Source organism: Podarcis vaucheri (genome assembly GCF_965113315.1).
Source record: "Podarcis vaucheri genome assembly, chromosome: 17".
Classification (NCBI taxonomy): Eukaryota; Metazoa; Chordata; class Lepidosauria; order Squamata; family Lacertidae; genus Podarcis; species Podarcis vaucheri.
Genome location: NC_138755.1, coordinates 35,661,702 through 35,677,281, shown reverse-complemented (window position 1 = coordinate 35,677,281; position 15,580 = coordinate 35,661,702). Strand labels below are relative to the sequence as shown.

The window sequence follows — 15,580 nt, the reverse complement described above, 5'->3', positions numbered from 1 at the left end:
TGGGGGGGGGGGTAGGTAGTGTGATGCCCCAAATTGGTGTGGCAGGAGCGGATAGCAGGGAATATTCAAGGGCAAACAAATATCTAAAACATTTCACTGTAGCATAGTATCAAAAACGTGTTTTTTTTTAATTGCAGAATTGGGATTGGCATCTTTTCAAAACGAGGGCATCGCGTGGTACTGGGAACAATCCTAGTTGCGTTTCCCAATCTATTTCTTACCGATGTGGGAGGGGGGAATCGGCAAATTTTCATTCTGAAAGTGTGGCTCAGAGGGGAAAAGAAGTATAAAGGAACCCGGAATTCCATAAACCTCGGCAGTCTACAACCATAAGTCTATGAGGGTCGCGATAGGTCGCATGAGGGGGCATGACCCCGGAAGCGGATGTTTGCGGCGGAAGTGGCTGGGCGGAAGTGGCGGCTTGTTGCTGTGCGCCTGGGTTTGCAGTTCTCCGGGTGGCGACGGGCCGCTAGTTCACCATGTCGATCGAAATCGAGTCGTCGGAGTGAGTTCCCGGGCTGGGCTCGGGGAGCGGGCGGCGTTGCTGGGTTGCTTTCGCGCCTCGGCGCCAGGCCCCTTCCGGGCCCCGTGCGCGCGCCCGCCTTTGTCCTCTGCCGGCAGACCCATTTCTTGCTCGTGCCCGTCGGGGCCAGCTTAAAACACCCCCCGTCCCGGGTTGCCGAGGGAGCTTTCTCGTAGCTTGGTTGCAGTTGCTGCTACTCGGTGCGGGTGCATTTCCTCTGAGGCCACACACGCAGTCCTGTAGGGGGTTGGCCTAGATGACCCTCGGGGTCTCAGGGATGCGGGTGCCGCTGTGGTCTAAACCCAGTGCCGGATTTACGTACAGTGGTACCTCGGGTTAAGTACTTAATTCGTTCCGGAGGTCCGTGCTTAACCTGAAACTGTTCTTAACCTGAAGCACCACTTTAGCTAATGGGGCCTCCTGCTGCTGCCGCGCTGCCAGAGCAGGATTTCTGTTCTCATCCTGAAGCAAAGTTCATAACCTGAAGCACTATTTCTGGGTTAGCAGAGTCTGTAACCTGAAGCGTATGTAACCTGAAGTGTATGTAACCCAAGGTACCAGTGTACCACTGTATGCTTGTTCTTAGGTATTTCTGCTACCATCCCCAGACTCTATTTCTACTATTTCTGGGTTAGCGGACTCTATTTCTACTATCCCCAGACTCTATTTCTACTATTTCTGGGTTAGCGGAGACTGTAACCTGAAGCGTATATAACCCGAGGTACCACTGTAATAATAATAATAATAAATTTTATTTATACCCTGGCCAGAGGCGAGCTCAGGGTGGCTAACACCAATAAAATTACAGTAAAAACGTACAAGTTTTTTGCATTTAAGATTCTCACTGCCGATGTTGCATACAGGAATATTCTCTTATTTTCACTTGCAATGTCGGAGTCTAATATGCCCAACAGGAAAGCTTCTGTTTTTTTTTTTTAAATAAAGGTTTGTTTAAATATTTTCTTCAGCTCTTCATATACCATATCCCAGAAGCTCTTACTTTTATTACAGGTCCCGCACATGCGTAGCAGTGTTCCCTCTGCTTGATTACACCTCCAACACATTTTGGATTTTGTTTTATACATTTTGAATATTTTGCTAGGTGTTATGTACCATCTATAAAACATCTTTAGAAAAATTTCCTTTATGGCATCGCAAGCCATAAATCTCCAATTCTCATTCCATAATTTCCCCCACAATGATAATTGTGGGGTCTTCTAAGTCCTGAGTGCACCTCTTAGCTTTGAACCAGGATCTGATAAGTTTGGGGAAATGGATTGCTTATTCATCGGCTGCTGTATTTCCCCCCTCATTGTTCTGTATATGCCCTAGAGGAGTGCATACACATACAAAATTAATTGTTCCTCCTGTTTATTTCGCTCAGTGTTATCCGACTGATTATGCAATACCTGAAGGAGAACAGTCTGCATCGTGCCTTGGCCACTCTACAGGAAGAGACCACTGTGTCACTGAATACAGTGGACAGCATTGAGAGTTTTGTTGCAGATATTAACAGTGGCCATTGGGACACAGTACTGCAGGCAATACAGTCATTAAAACTACCAGACAAAACACTTATTGATCTGTATGAGCAGGTAAGCACGCTTTCTACAGTAATATTAGTTCATGTCTGATAGCACCTTTATCATTCACCAGAAAATAAATGGATTGTCTTTTTCTCTGTACCTTTGCATTTATAGTTTTATCTCTGTGAAGATGTAATGGGTTCCAACTAAGACCAAAATATTAGGTCTGAGAACAGTTGAACCAACTTTTTTCTGATGTTTGCTGTTTTAAATTTTTTACACTAATATATTTTGCAAGGAAATACATTGCAAGTTCATTAAAAGTTAAGCATTTAAAATACATGTACAGTGGTGCCCCGCAAGACGAATGCCTCGCAAGACGGAAAACTCGCTAGACGAAAGAGTTTTCCGTTTTGGAGGTGCTTCGCAAAACGAATTTCCTATGGGCTTGCTTCGCAAGACGACAATGTCTTGCGAGTTCCTGCTGGTTTTTTTCCCTCCCCCCCCCCCTTTTCTAAGCCGTTAAGCTGCTTATCAGCTGATCCGATCAGCAAATAAGCCGCTAATAGCGCTAATCCGCTAATCCGTCAATGGGCTTGCTTCGCAAGACGAAAAAAACGCTAGACGAAGAGAATCACAGAACGGATTCTTTTGTCTTGCGAGGCACCACTGTATTGAAAAATAACAGTGGCATTAAAATGATGTTAAATTCTCAGTTTTTAAAAGGCTGTCAGAATAAATAATTATTCACCTGTCTCCTAGAGGTATGGTGGCTCATAAGGATACTATTTCTCAACCATACTAGTAAACGCCCTGCTCCTACTAAATACCAACCATACCATAGATGGAGAGTATATCTAGAACTGTTTCCCATCATCCTGGGCTGACAGAAATATTATAGCCTCAAATTCTGTTGTGTCTGTGGTGAAGGGAAGGCATTTTTTTGTACTCTTACCTGTAGCCCCATATCATAAATGGAGTCTCATAAAGTGAGGCTAGGTAGATGCTAGAAGCATATTAATCTGGTGCTTGATGCATTCAGGTGGGGTTCGGGGTTGACTCTCCTAGTACAGTGGTGCCCCACAAGACGAATGCCTCGCAAGACGGAAAACTCGCTAGACGAAAGAGTTTTCCGTTTTGGAGGTGCTTCGCAAAACGAATCTCCTATGGGCTTGCTTCGCAAGACGACAATTTCTTGCGAGCTCCTGCTGGGTTTTCCCCCCTTTCTCCCCCCTTTTTCTAAGCCGCTAAGCTGCTTATCAGCTGATCCGATCAGCAGATAAGCCGCTACAAGACGCTAAAAGCCGCTAATAGCACTAAGCCGCTTATCAGCTGATCCGATCAGCAGATAAGCCTCTAATAGCCTCTAATAGTGCTAATAGCGCTAATAGCGCTAATCCTTCAATGGGCTTGCTTTGCAAGACGAAAAAATCCGCTAGACGAAGAGAATCACAGAACGGATTCTTTTTGTCTTGCGAGGCACCACTGTATCAGTTGACTAATCCTTGTCATAATAAAGGCCAACTGAGCAAGATATATAGATTTTGGTTATCTGAACCTCTTCTCCATTTCTGAAACCTGCATACTTAAGCTGCCTGAAACTCTGATCTTCTGTTTGTGCAGCTTGCTCTTATACTGAATATGCGTACCACGTTAAACATTAATGCTGCTTACTGATTTTCTTCTGATATTTCAGGTAGTTTTGGAATTGATAGAGCTTCGTGAATTGGGTGCTGCCAGATCTCTCCTGAGACAAACTGACCCAATGATCATGCTAAAGCAAACTCAGCCAGAGCGTTACATCCACCTTGAAAACCTTTTGGCCAGGTCCTATTTTGATCCTCGTGAGGTATGCCTATACTAATCAAAAATCTGTTTTTATATACAGTGGTACCTTGGTTCTCAAACTTAATCCGTTCCGGAAGTCCGTTCCAAAACCAAAGCGTTCCAAAACCAAGGCACGCTTTCCCATGGAAAGTAATGCAAAATGGATTAATCCGTTCCAGACTTTTAAAAACAACCCCTAAAACAGCAATTTAACATGAATTTTACTATCTAACAAGACCATTGATCTATAAAATGAAAGCAATAAACAATATACTGCAGTCACACAATCAATCAATCACTCAATCAGTAGCTGAACTGGGTTCCACACAATCACAAAAAAAGAGCCGCAAAATAGCAAAAACAGACTTCAGCGTAACACTCAAAACGGAAGTGTGGCACTCAAATCAGAAGTGTAACACTCAAAACGGAGCACGTTCAGCTTCCAAAAAAAGTTTGTGAACTGGAACACTTACTTCCGGGTTTGCAGTGTTTGGGTTCCAAGTTGTTTGAGTACCAAGGTGTTTGAGAACCAAGGTACCACTGTATGTGTTATATAGCCTTTCAATTGATAATGGAAGTTACCTTGATGGGTAATGGGCTCTCCCGGCTCTCCCTCCCTGAAAGTCTTTGGACAGAGACTGGACAGCCATCTGCTGCGAAGGCTGTAGCTCTTGGTTGCCTGCAGTGAGTAGGGCATTAGACTAGTTCGCCTCCAGGGTCCCCTTCAATTTTACGATCCTCATACAGATTAGGAATTCCATCAGAAATGATGCCTAATGTTGCCAGCAATTTGCTTTTTTGAGTAAGTGGCATGTGAGTGTTGGGTTGGTACCATTTGGGGGTTCTCTGCCTCTCTTTTCAATCGGAACCAGTGAAGGCAGTGAAGGTCCTGTGTGAGTGTCTGGAGGCAGTTGGAGGATGGATGGCGGCTAACAGATTGAGGTTGAAGCCTGACAAGACAGAAGTACTGTTTCTGGGGGACGGGGCAGGCGGTTGTGGGGGGACTCCCTGGTCCTGAATGGGATAACTGTGCCCTTGAAGGACCAGGTGCACAGCCTGGGAGTCATTCTGGACTCACAGCTGTCCATGGAGGCGCAGGTCAATTCTGTGTCCAGGGCAGCTGTCTACCAGCTCCACCTGATGTGCAGGCTGAGACCCTACCTGCCTGCAGACTGTCTTGCCAGTGTGGTGCATGCTCTGGTTATCTCCGGCTTGGACTATTGAAATGCACTCTATGTGGGGCTACCTTTGAAGGTGACCCGGAAACTACAACTAATCCAGAATGCGGCAGCTAGACTGGTGACTGGGAGTGGCCGCCGGGACCATATAGCACCAGTCTTGAAAGACCTACATTGACTCCCAGTCATTTCCAATCACAATTCCAAGTGTTGGTGCTGACCTTACAAGCCCTAAGCAGCCTTGGCCCAGTATACCTGAAGGAGCATCTCCACCCCCATTGTTCTGCCTGGACACTGAGGTCCAGCGCCAAGGGCCTTCTGGCAGTTCCCTCACTGCGAGAAGTGAAGTTACAGGGAACCAGGCAGAGGGCCTTCTCGGTAGTGGGGCCCACCCTGTGGAATGCCCTCCCATCAGATGTCAAAGAAATAAACAACTATTGGACTTTCTGAAGGCAGCCCTGTTTAGGGAAGCTTTTAATACTGGATGAATCATTGTATTTTAATATTGTCCTGGAAGCCGCCCAGAGTGGCTAGGGAAACCCAGCCAGATGGGTAGGTATAAATAAATTATTATTATTATTACTGGGTTGTGGACTTGTGGAGACCTTCTTCCCTTGTGTTTGCTGTGCTCCAAATGATGCCATCCACTCTTTGCTTTTCTGGTCTAAGTTTATGGGAGATGGTAGCAGTACAAATCTCTACTTTGCCTTAATGAACAAAACAGATTGATACCTGTTGGATAAGTAGCTTTACTTCATTCAAACTGGGAAGGGTCTTGCCTTTTTTAGAACAGTTGCTCTTACCATGTTCCTTCAAGCTCTGAAAACAAAACTGAGGTATTCCGTTGTTCTGTGCTAGGCATATCCAGATGGGAGCAGCAAAGAGAAGCGGAGAGCTGCTATTGCCCAAGCCTTGGCCGGTGAAGTCAGTGTTGTGCCTCCATCTCGTCTTATGGCATTGCTGGGACAGGTATTCTTCCCCTGCCCCCCCGAGACTTACATTGTATGAAACTGAAAATAGAGATCCTTATTCATGAACTGCTGAAAGGTCCAGTATACCTGAAGGAGCATCTCCACCCCCATCGTTCTGCCCAGACACCGAGAGGGCCTTCTGGCAGTTCCCCCGCTGCGAGAAGCCAAGTTGCAGGAAACCAGGCAGAGGGCCTTCTCAGTAGTGGCACCCACCCTGTGGAACACCCTTCCTTCAGATGTCAAGGAAAGAAACAACTATCTGACTTTTAGAATACATCTGAAGGCAGCCCTGTTTAGGGAAGCTTTTATTGTTTAATAGGTTACTCAATTTTAATCTGTTGGAAGCCGCCCAGAGTGGCTGGGGAAACCCAGCCAGATGGGCAGGATATAAATAAATTATTATTATTATTATTATTATTATTATTATTATTATTATACAGTTAAATACAATTTGTTTTAGTAAAACCACAGTCTTCCAGTTCACATTTCAAAAGATTCTTTTCCTGGGATAGATTTAATAAATTAGTCTCAAGAACAAATCTGTGTTCACAGACCCTTCTGCAGTGTAGGTGGATGATCATAGTCAAGTTTTTACCACTAAGGAAAGGTCACAGCGGATGTTTGAGATGTGTCCTCTTGATTTCTCAGGCACTGAAATGGCAACAGCACCAGGGACTCCTTCCTCCTGGTATGACAATTGATTTGTTCCGAGGCAAAGCAGCTGTCAAAGATGTTGAAGAGGAAAAGTTCCCCACACAGCTGAGTCGGCATATTAAGGTGAGTCCCTAATTACCACTTGCGAGGAACGGGCCAGATTCTTCTTGAATTGTTGGCGTCCATCTGTCTCGAGAGACAATGGAGTACGTCTCCAGGGGTGAAGTCAAACGGCTGCCTTAGCAGCACCGAAGTGACTTCCCTGGGGCACAAACCTGGAGTTTATTTAAATAACATGTCAAGGATACAGTACAGTCGTACCTTGGTTTTCGAATAGCTTAGTTCTTGAACGTTTTGGCTCCTGAATGCCGCAAACCCGGAAGTGGCTGTTCTGGTTTGTGAACTATTTTTGGAAGCCGAACGTCCGACGGGGCTTCCACAGCTTCCGATTGGCTGCAGGAGCTTCCTGCAGTTACATTCAAGATTGCTGACGGCTCTTGACTTTCAATCCCCTACATTTTAGTGATTAGTAGTAATACCATGCCCGTGAGCTCTGAAAAGCACACTTTCTCTCATTGATGCCAATTTATATATATCTTGTAGATTCCTGTTGCATGAAATGCAAAATAGACGTATCTTTTCATCTGGCTTTTGAGTCATATTGAACTTGGGCTGGTTCCAGACACATTAAAAATATGCTTCAGGAAAACACGTTATAAACCTCATAATGGGAACTCACATTGCCAAAGACGGATCTCTACATTGCCATCTGCTGACATAGTGTTATAATGCACTTTAAACACTTTTAAATAAACCTAATGTAGCTGAGTCCTTGGTCTGAATACCTGCTATATTTAAACACACAAGCAAGTTGATGAAATACGTTTGTAGCCTTTCTCATTTTTATATTTGTAGCTGATATTGGACTAGAAATCAACTGAGATCACTGGATGAAATAATTATTTTAACTGAAACTGTTTTTAGAATATATAAAAAATAAATAAATTGTCCAGTAGCACCTTAGAGACCAATTACGTTTGTTCTTGGTATAAGCTTTCGTGTGCATGCACACTTCTTCAGATACATGCACATGAAAGCTTATACCAAGAACAAACTTAGTTGGGCTCTAAGGAGCTACTGGACAATTTATTTTTTATATATATTTTGACTGTGTCAGACCAACACAGCTACCTACCTGTTTTTAGAATGTTTTAACTGTTTCAGAATGCTTTTTTTTTTTTTAAGTGACAGTGTTTGCCTCCCTGGGCTACTTTGAGAGGAAAGAGAAGATACAAAACAGATCATTAAACTAAAATGATTAGATTAAGTTAAATTAAAGATGCATTTTTTTACTCACTTGCATACCAGACATGTACACAAGAATGCTAAATGGGTTTGTTATGTTTCTTGCTCAAAATGGCATCCAGTGGTGATTGATTCCTTCCATCCACCTGTAGAGGGAGAATATAAAATAGGATTTTTATGAAGAAAGCAACTTTTTCTTTGGCTAGGTTGAAAGCCATGAACCAAAGCATATACATAGTAATTGGGTTCAATCCAGATTTGCCCCTCTGCTAGCACGAAGCCCTCTTCCTTTTGCAGAAGGGACAGTGATCCAGCAGAGGCTCCTTTCTAGAGAAAGGGGGTCAGATGATCTCCCCCAATTCTCTCGCAAGCACTACCTCTTACTTGTTCCTACTCTCAGAGCAGCTTTTCAGGGCACTGCCGGGAGAAGAAGGAATTGGCGAAAATCACCTCTCTGCTCCATTTCTCCAGCAGGAGCTCTACGCTGCGCAATACAGATCTGTATCCAGCCTATTTTAGTTCAGTTTCTGGAAGTTAACACCAGTTAGGCTTTCATAAATATTTCATATTAAATTGGCACAAAATCTGTATGCTGCAATCATTGTGGATACTTTTCCTCATTCAGAAAGAGATGCGCATTTTTAAAATATCCACAGAGTTTGAGCAGTTAATGTGATCTGAGGGCTGAGGTTTTGTCATTATTTAGTGTAGGATAGTATCCTATTCCAGTGTCAGAGGGTTATTTATGTGAAATTGGCATTGCGTGAAATCCTTCTTTTTGTTCCCTTAAAACAGTTTGGCCAGAAGTCTCATGTGGAGTGTGCTCGATTTTCCCCAGATGGTCAGTATCTGGTCACTGGCTCTGTTGATGGGTTCATTGAAGTATGGAACTTCACCACCGGCAAAATAAGGAAGGTAAAACACTGCATGGCCTTTCAAGTGGATTGTTCAGTACATAGTTTGTGTTTTGACAGTAAAGCCCTCAGCTTGCACTCATTTAACTTGTGCGCATTCAGATTTAGACAATAAAATAAAACAAGGAAGGGGGCAACATTCTGGGAGAAATTATTTGGCACTCCCACCCACCATTGAACCCAGTGGGCTTTGACTATCTACGATTTTGGCATTAGGAGCGACCCCCAGAACATAAGCCCCACGTAAGTTGTGGGCTTACTGTACTAAATTCAGGTAAATAAGCAGCATTTATGATTTGTGTAGTTTCCCCAATGGAACTGGAGTGTAAATGGGAACTCTGAGTGCACAGTGCATTTGAATTTTAAAACAATACCAATTTGACACTTGTCAGCATCATTTTCAAGACTGAGCAACTTGTTCAAGGTCCCAGGGTGGTCTGCAGCAATTTGAAATACAACACTAAAAACATTAAAAACGTACAATTACACGAAAAATGGAATCACAAAAAATAGGGTGGGTTCTGAAAATAGAGGTCTCAAGTGACAAAGTTGTTATGTAGGCTTCCAAACCAAGTGTTTTTGGGAATCCTGCTTTTACCATGTAACACCTAGTGCTTGATTTGGTAGACTAAATCTTGATTTAATTGCATTAAGAAGCTGCTGGAGCCTGAATCTCCCCAGATTCAGGCTTCAGCATCTTCTATTATAAAAAATCTCATGTGGCAGACCTAAGAAAGGCTCCTAACTTTGAGCTCCACTGCTAGTCACATTAGTAAGGTAAAGGTAAAGGACCCCTGGACAGTTAAGTCCAGTCAGAAGCGTCTGTGGGGTTGTGGCTGTCATCTCGCTTTCAGGCAAGGGAGCCGGCGTTTGTCCTTAGATAGCTTTCCAGGTCATGTGGCTAGCATGACTGAACCATTTATGGCACAACAGGACATTCCAACAGAAGCCATTTACCTTCCTGCCGCAGCAGTACCTATTTATCTACTTGCACTGGTGTGCTTTTGAACTGCTAGGTTGGCAGAAGCTGGAACAGAGCAACAGGAGCTCACCCCGTTGCGGGGATTTGAACCGCCGACCTTTTGATCAGCAAGCCCAAAAGGCTCAGTAGTTTAGGCCCCAGCGCCATTAGACAGTACTGTTTAGAGTTGAATAAGTCAGCTCCTTTGGTATGACTCTTATACACACTGCTGTTCCCGGTGGCTCTTGTTTCTCCTTCAGTGACTGATCCTTTGTTCATTACTTCATCTAGGATCTGAAGTACCAAGCTCAGGATAACTTTATGATGATGGATGATGCTGTTCTGTGCATGTGTTTCAGTAGGGATACAGAAATGCTGGCAACTGGAGCACAGGATGGGAAGATCAAGGTATGCACTTTGGGGAATGAGAGGAGAGAAAACTGATCCAGAGAGGGGATCTTAAGCCATGTTTCTTAAACTTCTGAGAGCTAAGGCCTGCTTCTTTCTGAATTAAAGCAAGATTCACTGTTATACCCAGAAAGCGTAAGATTGGTCTAGTGCAGGGATCGGCAAACTAAGGCCCGCGGGCTGGATCAGGCCCAGTTGCCTTCAGGATCTGGCCCATGGACTGTCCGTGGATCAGCGTGGGGTTTCTGTTCGTTCGGGCTGCACCATTCCATCCCCCCCTCTCCCTCACACACACCGCAGCGGCGCCACCTCCCTCCCTCCTCCTGGCTTCTCCCCACCCTGCCTAGAGGAGGGAGGGGGCTGGCTGAGCGCCATTTTAAGCAGCCCCTCTCCGGAGCCAGCCCTTTTGCACCACTCATCTTCCCTCCGCTGCTGCCGCCCTGGTGCTCCTGTGGGCCAGAGAGCCAAGGAGACGGGCTCACTCTGCCTACCCACGAGAAGCAGCGATGGCGGCAGCCCCTGGGAAGGTAAGCACAGTGGGTGGAGAGGAGGACTACTTGCCCCCCTCGCCTCTTCTTCCAGCTCCCCCCCCCCCAGTGCTGCATCTCTGGCCTTCCACAAGGTCTGAGGGACAGTGGACCGGCTAAAAAAATTGCCTTCTCCTGGTCTAGTGTCTCTGCAGTCTCTTTCCTGATTGGGAGGCTTGTATGTAGGGAGCTGTGCTTCATGAAGGTACATTGCAGACAGCTCCCTTGGGTGAGGGTGTCATTCTGCTGCTTCTCTGCATCAGGAATCATCAAACAATGCTGTCACGACTGACGGAGAGGCATAGCAGAATTACTTACCTTCTCACTCCACAGACGCTGATTTGAAAGGACGCAAGGCCATAACAGTAGCTCATGCAAAAATGTCAAGGGCAGCTTCCTCTATGGGCAAGAATTCACAATAGTCTGTCTGCCTGGTTGTGATTCTCTCGCAGACCACAGGTTCATTACGCAGTTACAGACCCAGTAAGAACTAATTAAAACATCCAAATCATGCAAGTTCTAACATACGATAAATTAAAATAGGTGGGGTGTATATAAACTAGGGACAGAAACAATGATACAATGAAATTAACAGAATTCCTTTACGAGTCTTGTTATAAGAAAAAGAAAAATCAGCAAGATCTTCTTATGTTTTTATAACAGTCAGTAATAAGAAATTCCAACTAGCCTGAAGTTGGTGGCTTTCCAGGGACAGAAATAAATTGCACATGATTTTCTATTTCCTTCTCCTCTACCCAGGTTTGGAAGATTCAGAGTGGGCAGTGTTTGAGGCGATTCGAAAGAGCACACAGCAAAGGTGTCACCTGCCTGAGTTTTTCAAAGGACAGCAGTCAGATTCTTAGTGCCTCTTTTGACCAGACAATCAGGTACGTTTCATTTTGCTAAGTTTTGCTATTCAGCCTTACTTGGTTGGGCGACATTAATATAGCTTTTATTCTGCGGCAGGATTCATGGCTTGAAGTCTGGCAAGACTCTCAAAGAATTTCGTGGTCATTCGTCATTTGTTAACGAAGCCACATTTACACAGGATGGGCATTACATTATCAGCGCATCTTCAGATGGCACCGTGAAGGTAAGATCAGCCTTTTGGCCTTTGGCAGTTGTTTATTTTGCTTGGTTAGCTGAAGTGTTTGCTCATTTCACTTTTGTAAAGAGAATTCTCACCAGCTTGGATTGTGGAAGTAAAACATACATTTAATACTTTCTATATCACAAGTCTTCTCTGCCTGTTGCAGCTTCTTAAAATATGATGAACTAGCATTTCTCTGAAGGGATGCCATAGTTGAAGCCAAGCTGTTTTCTAGAAGCATTGTATATACTTATTTGATTAATCAGCTGTTTAGTAGGTTGTATTTTTTTTTGCTTGTTTTAAATGCCAGCCTGGACCTTCAGTACCAGACCTTAACCACCAGTTATGGACTGGCTTTTTAAAATAAAAAAGTAGACCACCATCGTTATTTTAAACTAGTAAAACAAAAAAATCAGTGCAATTCTGAAAAGTTTAATCTGCCACCATGATTCATAATGGCATCCAACTGTATCAAAACACAAACGAAAACCTGCTCCTTGATTACAGGAGCCACATGCAAATTTTGTTATATTTTAAGAAGTGTCGACGTACATAGCAAACAAGCAACTTTCCAAAATATATAGTACAGTTATATGTCTATGTTTTGAAGGGATGTGGTGCTCTCCATATCGTGAAGCATTACTATCACTCTGCAGAACTGGGATTCCATTTCTTGGCATGCTGCTAAGGTGTGACAGAACTCTGGAGCTGGGCTTATATATGTTACGTGACTGTACTGATCTGTTCTCCTTTGTTCTGTTTTCCAGGTTTGGAATATGAAGACTACAGAGTGTTGTAACACTTTCAAATCACTCGGCAGCACAGCGGGGACAGACATCACCGTCAACAGTGTGGTTTTGCTGCCTAAGAATCCAGAACACTTTGTTGTTTGCAACAGATCAAACACAGTTGTCATTATGAACATGCAGGGCCAGGTATGTTATCGGAGGACAATAGGCTTGAAATGACTGGGAACGCATCCTCTTGGATTTGGGAAGATTCTGCTTCTTTAGTCCAGATTCCTTCACTTCTCCCTTTCTAAATGGTTTGTGGGGCTGTTTGTAAGTCATTGTGACTAAATAGGATTCTGGACTCAATAAGTCTGATATTCTGGACTCCAAAAGTAATAATTGCAAGCCCTGTTCTCATTAGCATTCTCAGCAGTGCTCAAGCAGAGAATATGGGATGGATCCCTGAGGGTTATGCTGTTTTTGTTTTCCCTTAGGTCTAATTATGTGTTGTTTGATCTATGGGATCCTTCGGTATATTTCAAGCAATTCACTCACACAACAAATGCGCAGCTGATTTAAATACCAATATATATTGACTTTGTAGATTGTGAGAAGCTTCAGCTCTGGTAAGAGGGAAGGTGGTGACTTTGTCTGCTGTGCCCTTTCTCCACGAGGCGAGTGGATCTACTGTGTGGGTGAAGACTTTGTGCTGTACTGTTTCAGCACAGTGACTGGCAAGCTGGAGAGAACTTTGACGGTGAGTAGCAGAGACGGCAGCATGTGCGTCTTTGTAAAACACCTTACAAAATGCTGGGTATGACCTGATCCCAGTTTGGAAGTTGTAATTTTACTGCAAGCAGGTGAGACCTTTTGTCTCAAAGGTTTAGCCCCCCTACACTTGATCTTAGCTAAAAGGCTGAGAAACGGTTTGCATAAAGTAATACATTTAAAATAAGTGTTTTTTTCAGTCCAAGGCCAAACTTTTGGCCAGAAGCATGTGCCGTAGCTGCTGTGTAACTGCTCCCAAAAAGATCTCCCTCTGCCATAACATTTAGTAATGCAAAACTCATGACATGCCACTGAGCATTTTCTCATCTCAGCTATCTTTTTTGGCTGCAGCTAATGGAGATTATAGGGACGCAGGTGGCGCTGTGGGTTAAACCACAGAGCCTAGGACTTGCTGATCAGAAGGTCGGCAGTTCGAATCCCTGCAACGGGGTGAGCTCCCGTTGCTCAGTCCCTGCTCCTGCCAACCTAGCAGTTCGAAAGCACGTCAAAGTGCAAGTAGATAAATAGGTACTGCTCTAGCAGGAAGGTAAATGGCGTTTCTGGGCGCTGCTCTGGTTCGCCAGAAGCGGCTTAGTCATTCTGGCCACATGACCCGGAAGCTGTCTGCGGACAAACACCGGCTCCCTCAGCCTATAGAGCGAGATGAGCGTGCAACCCCAGAATCGTTCACAACTGGACCTAATGGTCAGGGGTCCCTTTACCTTTATGTATTTTATGCTGTGGGGTGGGGTGGGGGGCAGGGGAATGGTTGCACCGCTGCTGGCAAGCAGGCCCTGGCATATTACCATAAGGGAATGTTTCCTGACTCCTGCTCTAAAGTCTTCTCTCACACATTCCTAAACACCTCTGCTGTTTAGTCTCTTCCCCTGAATTGCATCCTCAGACCTAGTATATCATTTTCCTCAAATCCCTGTATGTCACCTCTGTATCGTCCTCTTCTATGGCAAGGATGGGAAATCCCAGGCCTGGGGGTGAAATGCGGCCCTTGAGGCCTCTCTTATGCCGCCCCAGAACTCTCCCCACGCCACACATCCTCCCTAGTCACTCCACTCACCAGCCCTGTTTTGCATCCTCCTCGAGGGCTTTTTCCTGGCTGGAATGCATCCTTGAACTCTGATGGTGCCTCCTGCTTCCCCAGGTGGAAGATGGAGAGAGGGATGTGTATGTAATTGTGTGTAGAAACTAGCCTACTGCACAAAGGTAAAATTCCATTCATTGCTCCACCTCCTCTGCCTCTGGCCCCAGCCACCTCTGGCACGCAGCTCCCACAAGATTGTACAGAAGGGATTGAGAAGCTCTTGCACTGGAAAAGTTTCCCCCATGCCTGCCTTCTCTATGGCATCTTTGCTAGGCGGCTTATCCCCTACTTTTCCTCCTCAAAGATGTATAGACATGAACTACCTGGCAAATGACTTCCGATAAGCCTGCTTTAGAAGAACATTATCAGGCATATATATTCCTCACTATGAACTGGGCAGGATGTACAAATTATTTCTGGGATGTTAATACTATGTCTTCACCCTTCACCCTTGCAGATTTCGAGTTAAATTCAAGGAAAGATTTATTAACTTTCTTTTACACCCAGGTTCACGAAAAGGATGTTATTGGTATCGCTCACCATCCCCACCAGAACTTGATTGCTACCTATAGTGAAGATGGGCTGCTGAAACTCTGGAAACCATAAACTGATTTTTTTATTCCCTCCAGTGCATGGAGATCTTGAATGCAATGACACAGTGCGTTGCAGGGTGGTTTTCAGTTCCTAGGAGGTCCAAAAGTTATCTCAGCTGAATATTAATTTCATATTAAGATGTCCCAATAAATTTGCAATTTATTTATTGCAAATAAATGCAATAAATCCAGTTGATAGAATATTTGCTAGTTGCTTGCCCCGGTGTAGCACTTTGCTGCAAAGGGGGGGGAAATCCTTTAAGATGTATTTCCTGTTTGTTTTAATTGAATAAATGTTAAATGTAAATATTGTTCTGGCTAAGGCAAAGTGAAGAAAAGCAAACATTTGGTGTTTCCGTGAAATTGACTTCATCCATGTTCTGTCCCAACTATCCCTGTCTTTTACTAAAACTTGGAAATAAGGTGTATTCTACTTAAAACAGACACATTTCTTGCCAAAGCCAAGCTTTTTAAAATTCCATCAGTTTTAATGGACATGTTAAGA

General features: G+C 44.3%; 1 protein-coding gene across 1 annotated transcript; it reads left to right on the top strand.

Annotated features, from left to right (window-relative positions):
- The first annotated feature begins 355 nt into the window (after window positions 1–355).
- Window positions 356–15,319, top strand: SMU1 (SMU1 DNA replication regulator and spliceosomal factor). Its single transcript, XM_082204967.1, has 12 exons — window positions 356–505; window positions 1,908–2,118; window positions 3,746–3,898; window positions 5,913–6,023; window positions 6,674–6,802; window positions 8,780–8,899; window positions 10,151–10,267; window positions 11,554–11,681; window positions 11,761–11,887; window positions 12,652–12,819; window positions 13,220–13,372; window positions 14,990–15,319. Exons 1-12 carry the CDS (start codon window positions 480–482, stop codon window positions 15,086–15,088), a joined length of 1,542 nt encoding a protein of 513 aa, XP_082061093.1. The 5' UTR covers window positions 356–479; the 3' UTR covers window positions 15,089–15,319.
- Window positions 15,320–15,580: the final 261 nt, after the last annotated feature.